The sequence below is a fragment of the Lissotriton vulgaris genome, unplaced genomic scaffold (assembly GCF_964263255.1).
Source record: "Lissotriton vulgaris unplaced genomic scaffold, aLisVul1.2 SCAFFOLD_2003, whole genome shotgun sequence".
NCBI classification, from domain to species: Eukaryota; Metazoa; Chordata; class Amphibia; order Caudata; family Salamandridae; genus Lissotriton; species Lissotriton vulgaris.
The window spans coordinates 420606-433282 of record NW_028242383.1 but is presented as its reverse complement, the minus strand read 5'-3'; the positions used below and the strand labels follow the sequence as shown (position 1 = coordinate 433282).

Genomic DNA, 12677 nt, shown 5'->3' with positions numbered 1-12677 from the left:
CAAGCAATAAAAACCATTTTATAAGCCTGTCTAATGCTTTTCTTAGGGGTTTGTATCAGAAAATCCAAAAGACTGTTCAAAGAACAATATATTAATCCTGTCTTGGAACCACGAAGAATATGTCTAAGCTGTAAAAAATTGAAGAAGATAGAGTGGGTAAGGGAAAATCTTTGACATCAATTTTTTTATGAAAGAAGGGAATCGCCCTCATAGAAATGCCCCAGCGTAAAAACCCTGGCACCCTCACAACGCTCCAGACAGCTCTCATGAACCTGTCGAGGAAAATTAGGATTCCCGGTAGTCTCTTTCTCAGATACGCCCAGATGGTGTGGAAAACACTCAATGTCTTGAAACAAGCCCTTTTAAAGTAAACCATGTCAATAATACCACTGCAGGGACAATGGCTGCACTCCAAGGTAAATATTCTAGAAAGATACAGTCCAACTCCCACAGTTCATCACCCAAGACCATGGTTAGATGGTCATGAATGCCGCTAAAAAAGTGAACTTGTAAATCTTGTAAGGAGAGACCTCCTTTCTCCTGTGGCCTCTGAAGAAGCTGTATGCTGGATCTCAGCTTTTTATCACCCCAAATGCATTTTTGCTTAGAGGCCTCAATCTGAAGGAAAAAAAATCAGAAAGGTAAAGGGGCATCTAAAAAGATATCAATATTGTGGCAATATAAATATTTTAATTATATTAAACCTCCAATTAGCCAAATATGTAGGCTGTTCCACTTATTAAAGGTTTCTACCATCCTCATGAAGGCTTGACCAAAATTATAATGGATTATCTCTTTTATCTTTAATGACAATTCTATTCTTAAATAAGTAGCCAAGCTCACCCAGCGCCTGTCTTGTCCTGAAGGGGGAATATTGGCCCAGGCTTGCATCTTGTTGAGATTGAGTTTATATCCTATAACTGCTCCAAATTAACTTCCTATTGTTTCTATAGACAATAAAGAGGCTTCCGGAGCAGAGGTCAAGATAGTAAGTTCATCTGCATATGCTAGAACTTTAAACCCAAGTAGATGATTTTGTAATGGGAGACTATCGCAAGACCTCTTCAAGGCTTGAATATAGGGGTCTAGGTATAGTACGATGAGCTCGGGTAAGAGAGGGCAGCCCTGCCAGGTACCCCTATTGATCGATATTGGGTGGAGGGATTACCCAAGCAAAGACTCTGGCTTTAAGTCCCTGGTAAAGTTGCTGAACCCGGGTATTAAATTGCAGTCTAAAGCCTGATGTGCTCATGATTGCCCAGAGGAATGGCCAAGACACCCAGTCAAATGCCTTTACTGCATCAAACAATATCTTTCCGACTGGGCCCCCGTCAGCTGACAAAAACTCCAAAGCGGTAATTACCGTATTTCCATGCTTAGTGGCATCGAACCTTGGTATGAACCTGTGCTGGTACTCATCTACTAAATCAGAAATTACCAGCGAAAATCTATTAGGCAGCACCCCGGTATAAATCTTAGAGTCTGCATTTATCAGAGACATGGAATAGTATGAGCCTCACAACAAGGGTTATTTTTCTTTCTTAGGAAAGATGACAATATTAGTCTGTGCCTAAGACCCAGGAACCTGTCCTAGTGACTCAAAGGAATTAAAGAGTTCAGAGAGGAGTGTCACCAATACATGCAAGAATGCAGCATAGAATTTGAGAGGAATTTGGTCAGGGCTGCAGGCTTTCCCCCTTGATAGCTGACTGACCACAGCTTCTACTTCATGTAAGGAGATCGGATCCTCCAACCTGAACTGTTGTGAATCAGTCAGTTTCCGATGATGTGTCCAAATAAACTGATCTATCACATCTTTAGAAGCAGCCCCATCCTCTTTGTACAACTTCTGATAGAACCGGTGGAATTTCTCCTGGATAAGCTCATGATCACTCGCTTGCTCTCCCTTGTCATTACAAGAGCTAACCTTATCTCAAATTTTTTAGGAGAGTATCTGGCCCATTTCTTCACTATTTTTAAAGGTGGTTTATTGTCTGGCGCAGCCCTTCCTAATCGCATTGTGAAGTAATCTTTCCCTGAGGATGGCTTGAGCAATTGCTAATTGATCAAAAAGAAATAGAGACGCCCCCTATTTTGACGAATCAGACTCGTAGCAGGAGGTGTTCCTTCTAGGCAAGAGCTGACCATATACTGGCCGCAACCTGACATTGCTTGTTCTGCCAATATGAGGAATATTTTAAAGTCTGACCTCGGCATCACATACTGATAGAATAGAAGCTGAGCCAATATTCTGCTCCAAAATAATCGTCACTTCCCTATCCATAAAATGAATTAAATGCTTCATCAAAAAAGGTTTCCTATTAAAAGTCCAGAGGCGAGGCCGCATGGATTGAGAAAACCCATCTAGGTGGAAGTAAAGAGAGAGTAAATTGTGATCAGAGATAACCATCGGGTTTAGGGAGACGCTGAGACATGGCAACACAGAATAGCTTGTAAGAAACATGTCGATCTGAGAGATTGAATTGTGGGGGACTGAATGGTAAGTGAACCCAGGCTCCCCTCGGCGACACAGTCACCAAACATCAACAAGAGCACAAGAAGCCATAACTTACTTCAAGGCCTCTCTTGAGTTCTTTTTCCCACTATGAATCAACTCATGGGTGAAGAGTAACATTAAAGTCACTGCACAATATCAGAGGTTCAGGCCACCTATGCAACTCAGACAGAAGACCATCAAAAACAACAGTGTCATTCGTTACCAATACAGAAGTTGCGGAAGAAAGAGACCCCTGTCTCTTGATCCTGCGACGTCTTCCTGTTCCTCAATTTGGGTGGCTATGATGAATCCGCCTCCTACATCCTGACCATTACTACTAGTAGTTGGATGTCCCCCACAACCTTGGGTTTGACGGTCAGCCAGTCCTTGAGACCACCCATTGCAGTGAACCCCTCTGATGCATGATCTTCTGAGTCACTGTCCGACAGACTCCCAGAGTCAGATAGTGAAAATAAAAACTGCGGGGGGGGATCCGATAGGGCATTTGCCTGTATCTGCTACTGGCCCTGCATTGAGAATGTTGCTCCAAGGTCTGACTGCTGATGCCAGATTGATCTGTCTCAGGTTCAGATGCCCCATCAGAAGGTTGCTGAATCGTCGTTCTCTGAGATTTGCGAAGGTAAGGCTCAAGATTATGGTTAGGACCACTTAATACTGTGATTGTTGCAGCACCTCCTGATGGTAGTTCTCCTGAGCTGGTAGTGACAGCCTCTGATGGGGCCCATGGGAACCTAGTATCAGTTTTCCCCCTGTTGTATGAACGACTGGCTGAAGAGGAGAAATATGGTGATCTAGAGTCCTCTGGAAGGATACTGAGGAGACTAAAATGAGGAAAGACCCTGCCGCTCAAGCATCCGTTTGGCTCTAAGTGCCTTCTGGGGCTTTGCCCTGACTTTGCAGTTTGCAGCTCTCTGTGATAGGTCTCGATATGGAAGATAATGTCCCCTCTGCTAGTATAGCTACTACAGCCAAATCCCCCAGAGTGACTGACGAAACCTTTACCACGCCGTGGTTGCTTTTCCCAATGGTCAGTAGGCTATGAATATTAGAGAAGGTGAGAGCAGCCCCACCCTAACAATTTACTTTGGTGGTATCTTTAATACACCAAAGCTGGGAAGTGACCATAGACTGCAGTTGGGCCAGGAATTCAGCCAGATTTTAAGGAGTCGCTAGTCCCGAAGTACCGCAACATCTGTAGAGTGCAGAACCAAAAGGGAGACAGTCGAAGCAAAGTTGCAGGTGAATGTCTGGATTTACAACAGTATTTCTCACTGCTACAGCTTGGTGTCGAGCTCCAGTTACACAGCAAGATGCTGAGAGAAAAAAACACTGATTACTCAGCAAAACAGTCTGATTAAAGTGAACACATCACAACCTTATACATAGTCTTAAAGGGGGGGGGCAAGTCTCCCCCACTCCAGGCATTAGTACCCCTCCATGAGGAAGAGAGACATACCTTACTTGGCTTAATGGGCTCAATCCGACACTTTCTAGGGATTCCAGAATGCCCTCCCCTTCCAGATGCCAAAGGGGAAGCTCCACCCACTCTGCAGTAATCAGAGTAACCATCAGAATGGGAGACGCTAGCCTCCCTGATCTGCTAGTGCTTCAGCGTAGCTGAGGAGAAAGCTGTGTGCCTGTGCAACCAGCAAAATACAGTCAGCAAATAATGCCAGCTCAAGTATGGGGGAAATCCATGGGTCTCTGATGGCTGTAGGACACTTTTTACTCAATTAGGGTGATGTAGTTTGCAACTAACACAGTGCTGCCATCTTAACAAAAAGTAAAATGCTTTAAAATAAGGGAATTAGCTCGAATACTACAAAACTGTACAAAATTCAAAATAGTGGAACACTCAGATTTCTTATTATAGCATAAATTCTTAAATATTTTTAAAAACGTATTTTTAAAATCATATTTTATATACTGACTACACCGCACAAACATTAATTAAGTTGCATAAATAAAGTATGTAAAAAGTGCTGTTTTAAGTTCAGTCCCGAAGACCTTGGGAAATTAAATATTTTTGATGGATGGTGTTTAGACTTACTACTCTACTCAGAAAAACATTGGGAGGATGAGAGGTAAAATTTTCTATTCTACTTCACGCCCCCAAGATTGGTGAATGTGGTCATATTTGTGACAGTCAAATGTAAATTAAATATTTTTGATGGATTGTGTTTAGACTTACTACTCTACTCACAAAAACATTGGGAGGATGAGAGGTCAAATTTTCTATTCTACTTCACGCTCCCAATATTGGTGAATGTGGTCATATTTGTGACAGTCAAATGTACACTTGTACCTCTAGCCCCACAAACATTGGGTAAAGTGGCTACATTTGAATGGGTCACATTTTCTATTCTAACTCAGTGACCAGAAACGTTGTGGGGCAGTGCACGTATATTTTTGGAGGAAGTTAGGGATCAGGTTTAACATTGTAACTCCAGCCAAACACATATTGGAGGAAGCAAATATATTTGGGGTGGATGGCAAATTTTCAAATATACTTATAGCTGTACAAATATTTGGGAGACTGCATATATTTGGGAGTAAGGGTATAGTTCCTATTCTAAATCCAGTTTCACAAATATTGAAGTCAGTTCATATAGTTGGTGATGTAAGCATAACTATTGTAACATTCCCATAAATATTGTAGAATGTGTATCATGTACTTGGGTGGGAGTGAGATTTACTGTACTAACCCTAACCCCCATAATAATGGGGAAAGTGCATGAATTGTGGGGTAGGGTCAGATTAACTGTTCTAAACCTGTTACATAAACATCAGAGAACGTGCATATTTTTGGGTTGGTGATGATGTGTACTGTTCTAATACCAGTCCTACAAAATAATCGAAAGGTAAATATATTTTGGAGAGTCAGTTATTTTATAACTGAAATATGTTTTATATTTTTATAAGACATTGCAGATGTTCATATATACAATATAAGTTTTCAAAAATTCAATGAGTAATATATGCACCTGAAAAATTCAAAACATGAACTAAATAGTAAACCCCAATTTCTTTTTAAAACATGCAATAAAATACTAACCTATTTATATAATTAAAAAATACAAATATAAATCAATGAACCCCAATATGTTATTATTTATTTTGTACTTTTATAAATGCATTTAATAACTTAATGACAATTTCATTTGAAACTTATTATTCACAATGTTATTAATATATATTTATAATAAAATGCCCATCCATTACCCAATAAAAATCCACAGCCGGAAAAAATTTCCACATGCAAATGCTTCAACCTATTTAAAAAAAAATTAGAATACAGTAAGCAATTATGAATTTTACAAATATGAAGGATATAGTAAATAGGAAATATTTAATATAGTTACAATAAAGCACTCCCCATGCAATCTCTAAAATGCAATCTCCCCAAAAATCTGCAACCCCCCAAAAAAATGTCAACTATAATACTAAAAAATAAAAATAGAAACAAAGCAAAGTACATTAAAATGCTATTTTATACAGCAGTAATTAAATATTGTATATTTTAAATATCAATATCATTAGCAAACATGAACGACGATACTCTTATCCTTATGCCCCTCAATATTTTGGAACTCATGTTATTTAAGTCACATAAATGTGACTAAGCAATGTTTGAATTCCGCATCTGTGTTCCACTCCATGCATTACACAGACCCAAATGTCGACAATGTTGTTAGCAGAACTATAAGCAAACCATGAATAGAACAAGAATATAATGTACAAGGGCATGTTTAAAGAAGCATTTTTCTATTCTGAAGGTTCAACGATATGAGGCGGCTTCTACTATCTACGGACCACATACCCTGTCTGGGTATATTCAGTCTTTTAGAACCCTGGCAAGAGCTATTGCCAAGGTAAGTTCAACACTGGATTATGTTATGTAATTTGTTAATTTAAATCAGAAAAAGTGTTTATTTCCCATCAACCTGCCCATATAAATATCAATAACAGTCTACATGTATATAGATAATCTCTGAGTTCACATCGCATTGTTTTTCAAATATGTTTTGACAGCACGTCAAGATGTCCATTGGCGTACCATACACAGTGTGACAAACAATTCTTATTGAAGGTTCCTTCTATAGATGTAATATGTGTTAGTTTCCACCTACAGGTCAGTGTAAGATGTAGGCTTCTTATTTCAAGAGTTATGGCTTTAGTGAAAAATATAGGCCTATGTTTAATGGGATACTCCATGACAAACGTGGTGGATATCCCAAATATATCAGTTGTAAGAAGGGGGATGAGAAATCTGGCAAGTCCCTAAGTTGTATATCAGCAAATAGGCTTGAAGCTCAGGTTCAGAGTCAGAATTGCAGGTTCCCACAGGTTGCTATCAAAGAAGAAGCTTAATGTTGTTAATCTTTTCATTTACCCTTTTTTTAAAAATGCATCCCGTTTTCTTTTAAGGAAAACTGGCTGCAATAACCCCTTTCCTGCGCAGTGAATTATGTTGTGGCGTGGGGGACTAGGGGGTGGGCGTGGTGCTTTGACGCTCATGATGGCTCCACTCAATCAAGCCTCAGGGGCGGCCTGTGTTCATGACGGCGTTGTGCTGTCACAGCCCCTCCCACTCATTAATTCTCCCGCACACGTTGGAGGAGCGGCAGCGGCATGATGGCTTCAGGCCGTCATTAGCATACGCCTACCATGACTGATGACGGCATGGAGCCGTCATTAGCACCAAAGGGGTTAAAAAAACTGCTTTATTGACAACGCAGTCCCAGACATGGTGCTCTGCTGACCCCAGCAGGCCACCATCCCTGGGAGTGCCCGCCATTCCCAAAGGGATCACAAATTGCGAGATCTCCATTAATAAGCATGAGGCATGCAATTTGCGACCCCATTGGGAATCGCAAACAGTGTCTCTGACACTGTTATACATTAATGTTTGCAACTCACAAATTTTGACCCGCAATTTAAATCAATTTGCGAGTCGCAAACGTCAATAGTCGTACATATGGCCCTAGATCCCGAGGCTGGAATGCTGCAAGACGTCAGACTGACAATCTCGTAAGGCAGATTGAACCTGAGAATGAAAACTTTGGAGCCAGCAAACATTTCTCAAGTATTGGAGGAAAGGACCATCATTTAATTACTGTTCCAACATAGGGACTGAGACAGATGTTTTGAGGGTAACATCATAGGGCAATCCATAACTGCCTCATAGGAGCTTAATCTAGTTCTTTGTGTTGGTATGGTTCTGACAGAGCTTGAAGCAGAGCATTGGGCCACTTCAGCAGGTTTCGGAACAGATCTTATACTTAATTCTTACACCCTTATTCCTTTCATCTTTCCCTGAGGACTCAAGGTAATATGCACAATGGAAGTGATTTGTTCCTAAAGCTTTGAAATCTCCCGCAATACTGATGAAATGAAGTGTGTTCCGTGATCACTTGAAAGGCCACTTGTGTACCCTAAGTACGCACATAGTTATAGTGAGTGCATCCGCATTTGCACAGGAATAACCTTCCACCCACCCTAAAAACATGCAAACAATGGCAAGCACTTATGAACAGGAGCTACATTCAGATAAAGGAGGAGGGAGAGAAACAGGAGTGGTCTTGATCCCTTTTCCAGTATCATGGGACTGGCTGGGGAACTTGAAAATAATTTGGGTAACTGAAGGGCACATAGCAATGGGTTGCAGAGGCATAGGTCATGCCATCATTACTGACACGGGCAGCTCCATGAAACAACTTTGCATGATTTGTGGGTAGGACTTTTGGTGTGCCCATACACCCTGCACTGTCTCTCGTATACCTTCTGGGTTAGTTCTACAATTCTATTTGATCCAATACTGTTTCTCACTGTTGGAGGCTTGAGTCTGCAACAGACACAGATCTTTTAGAGAAGGTACAGGAAACAAATGGTTTCCACAGCATAAATAACAGCATTATTGCTTTTCAACAACACAGCTTGTCTAACCGCTTTATCAGAGAGGACATTCCCTCAGGGCACTTCATCATGCGGGTATTGGTGGGCCGTCCAATTAATGACCACAATTTTCTGAAGTAACAATAAAGCATTTTTTAAATTCTGTACATGCAGGCCATTCTTTATGGGGGTACCTGCAGAAGATAAGAATCTCCTCTGCATCCAGAAAAGCCCAAAGCCTTGCATTATCCGAAAGCATACTTTGCGTCTATGAATACAGTTGCAATATTTCTTCTCAGCCAAAATACAGTCTTGTGTGAGTGCATACGTTTAGCAACCTGGGAAGACCTCACTTTGGCCAAGGGACAGCTTTTGACAATATGATATACAGTACATACAGCGTGGCCAACCACCAACTCATCTTCATCATTTCTACGGCATGATGCATCTACAAAATACATTAGTTCATAATTTGGAAATTCATGCATTGGTAAGATCAATGCAAGGTTTTGTTACATGCTAAGTTAACAAAAGACAATCAGAGGCAATGGGTTTATGCTGGGCAATGGATGAAAGTAATATGGGAAGCAGACATGAAACTAATTTAGTATCAGGACAACCAGGCTGTGGAAAAGTGCTGAGGTTTGGTGGAGAGCAGAAGAGCAACAATCGCAATGTTTGTTCCCAGCTAAAATACAGTCTTGTGTGAGTGCATAAGTTTTACAACCTGGGAAGACCTCACTTTGGCCAAGGGACAGCTTTTGACAATATGATATACAGTACATACAGCGTGGCCAACAAACAGCTCATCTTCATCATTTCTAAGGCATGATACATCTACAAAATACATTAGTTCATAATTTGGTATTCATCCATTGGTAAGATCAATGCCGGGTTTTGTTACATGCTAAGGTACAAAAAGACAATCAGAGGCGATAGGATTATGGTGGGCAATGGATGAAAGCAATATGGGAAGCAGACAAGATTTTTTTTAAATATCAGGACAAGCAGTCAGTGGAAAAGTGCTGAGGTTTGGAGGAGAGCAGAAGAGCAACAACAGCATGTGCAATAGTAAAAAGAAGGGTACAATTGAATGCAATATTTTCAGATATTTCAACAGGATAGGGATCCGTCGCTAAAAAGCAATGACATGGCAGGAACCCAGCCACTATGAGGTCTAATGTTGACTAATACTATACTGCGAAAAAGGAAAAACCTGTGGTTTGTAGTGAATTAATTGGAGTCAGTGATACTGAGAGGGACTAAATTATACTGGGGCAAAGCTAATTCAAAAGGTCCTAAAAGAATAGCAACATAGTATAATGTAAAAAATGTAAATACTAAGCACTGTCTAGATATCTATTTCCACACGACATTGTAATCAGTAATCAAAGTATAACAGGTAAACACACTACAATAGAAATGGAAAGGTATAAACACAATTTATTAAAATGCCTCCCTATAAGGGTTACAATCTAAATAAAATCCAATAAAATATTCACGTCAGTGAAATAAATCTAAGAAGTTTAAAAAAAGGGTCAAAGAACAAAGGTCGACGCTGCGTTTCGGTGTTCGTTTCTATAGTTTACACCTTCTTCAGGACACTTTGACAGTTCAACATTAATCTAAAAGTTGAAAAAACATTTTAAGTATATATACCTTCAACACAAAATCATTTATCTTTACACAGTGTTTATAAACCTAACCTATCTGCATTACTACAATTTAATCTATAAAACCTGTTATCTTCAAAACTGTGCTTACATAAGGACCTATTATAGCTCTCAAATTTATGCAAAAGCTAACAAAACATCCCTTACATTTTAATGGTAAGGTGTCAAGCCTTAGAATTTCTGAGGACAATTGACTAAATTACAAAGAGAGGGAATACCTGATATTTATGAAGTTTCTATTTTCATCATTAAGAAGACTTCTAAACAACCGGATCTCTGTGAATCCTCGTTTCCTTCAAATTCCACTTTGACCTTAGCAGGGAAAATTAATAAAGTATTTTATAAACCGCCTTCTATGGTCTGTTGTTATAATAGTGCCATTTCATATGGTTTCACTCAACAATTACCTGTTTTCTATTTAAGGTACAGAGTAAAAGAGCAACGGAAGAGCCACCGGACTTCTATCTCGAGTCTATTTTGATGCAGACTTGGGTCTTTTCTGAATTTAAGATCCCTGTAAACTAAGACATGTAAATGTAGTGGGTCTTAATGTCAAGTCTTCCTATGCAAAGGACATAAGTGTGTTGCTCACTTACCACGACTCTATATCCTGTTCAAACGCTGTGTAGGTTTGATTGATGGTGTCTCGTCATCTATTAGGGTAAAGTGGGCTTATTTAAGTATCATACTGGACAGAGTGGACATGTTCAGATTTCTCTAAAACTTGTATTAAAAGCTTGTATCATTAATTTTAAGCTTTTTGACAGATATATAACTTCATGTTTAGAGCATGTAATCATGTTCAGGAATTGGGGATATATATATCTTATCTATGTTAATTCCAGCTTTACTATCATGATGTATAGAAAATATTTAAGTTGTTGCTGGTTTTTCTATAAGTGTGATTTACTACAGATCTTTACTATCATGATGTATAGAAAATATTTAAGTTGTTGCTGGTTTTTCTATAAGTGTGATTTACTACAGATCATGTTACGATTTGTCATGTTAAATGGCATGAATTAACATTTCATGGCTAATAGAGCTTGTACTATGGTATAATAAACACAGCTCAAATCTGTCCAGCCACATTGCAATCTATCTACTTAGGATCTATGGTTAGCCTTTTATAGCTAAAAAGCCTGGTGTTCTGGTCTAAATACCAAAGCCCATACATTCCCATCTAGCAATCATACCTGATGGTGCTTGGTCGGCCTCCCTGCTCCTCCGTGCTCCGCGTCATTCAAATAAATGATTAGCAAGACGCGAGGGCTGTTTAAGTACTGCCTCTTCCCTGTGTGACCCGGAAGTAGTCGGTGCGTTTTCGAGAGAGTATTTACTAGATACTAGGTTTTACATTGTATCTAGTATCAATCGAATTATATTAATGTCGAACTAAGTCGGGCGAATTAGAGGTCTATAATTTTGGCTTTGTACAACATTATTTGAAAAACCGGAAATTATCGCGCCAAAGCCGTATTTGTAAATATTCATACCTCTTTGGGGCCAAAAATGTAATACATAATAATGTCACATTCATCTATCTTTTTTAGCAAGCGCTAACGTGTTAATTAACAGTTTGGACGAATTTAAAATAATTTTAGGGTCGTTTTCAAGTTGGTGGCCATCTTGAGTCGGGGAAAATTGGAAGTGATTATTATTTTTCGAACGTTATGTCCTTCGAAGTGGATAATAGTTAGTCCACTAATGACCATGCCCTCTTCAATTTTTATTCATGAAAACCGTTAGATTCAGCGTATTGCTCGCATATTGAATGCCTTTTCTGGGGTCTAGTGAGCTTGTATGCTAATTAGTGGCCATCTTGGATTGGGAAAGATTCATTTTTTATATACTAAGCGATATTGTTACGTGGTCTACAATACATGTCATCTAGAAGGCATTTAGGGTTCACAGTGCCTTTCAAATATCCAACATACTCTGTCTGCCTTTCATATGTAATTAAAACAATCATATTCGCACAACATACGTATATTCTATGCAATAACACAATCGTTCTGGCACCTACTGAGACACAACGTTTTTTTCTTTTTCATAGTTGATTTTTAACATGACATGGTCATCGAAGAAGCTTTATATGAACCTTTCTAAAAATAAGATTCTGATATTTAGCAATCTAGTTAACAGTATAACAGTAAACAGTTTCACAGTACATAATACTCAATTTCATCTGATGTTCTAATGTGTCAAACAGTTGATACTGTAGAGCGGGTTCAATAAGGGGGATTTCTATCGTCCTAGGCATATGATCATCTATTTCCTTGAACATCCTCACATTATACAATAAGACTGACTTTACATTTGTTCACTGTAATCAAGGAATCAAGGGGGCCATGACAATGTCTACTAAACATGTTTTGTTACTCGTTGTTACATCTAATACTATTAGTACTGCGAGGGCCATAAGGAGGTTTACTTTGCATGTTTAATTAAATGTTGTTACAACTGATACTATGAGTACTGAAAAAGAGCCTATGTAATTAATCTTTCCCATTCCTCTTTATTATTAAGTCCTGTCCTAAACGTATTAAACAGGGACATGAAAAATTGTTCCCTTGTTTTTCTCTTGATGT

At 39.2% G+C, this 12677-nt stretch overlaps 1 protein-coding gene across 2 annotated transcripts in view; it reads left to right on the top strand.

Annotated features, from left to right (window-relative positions):
• LOC147668982 (putative neutral ceramidase C) overlaps positions 1-12677 on the top strand; it is a 101458-nt gene that overhangs the window by 32155 nt on the left and 56626 nt on the right. For both annotated transcript variants that reach the window (XR_015303760.1, XM_086948311.1), the window contains exon 4: positions 6295-6390. Coding sequence is in view for 1 of the 2 variants with exons in the window: in XM_086948311.1 (XP_086804437.1) it covers positions 6295-6390 (96 nt within the window). In the remaining variant the exon portion in view is untranslated. The remainder of the gene's footprint in view (positions 1-6294; positions 6391-12677) is intronic.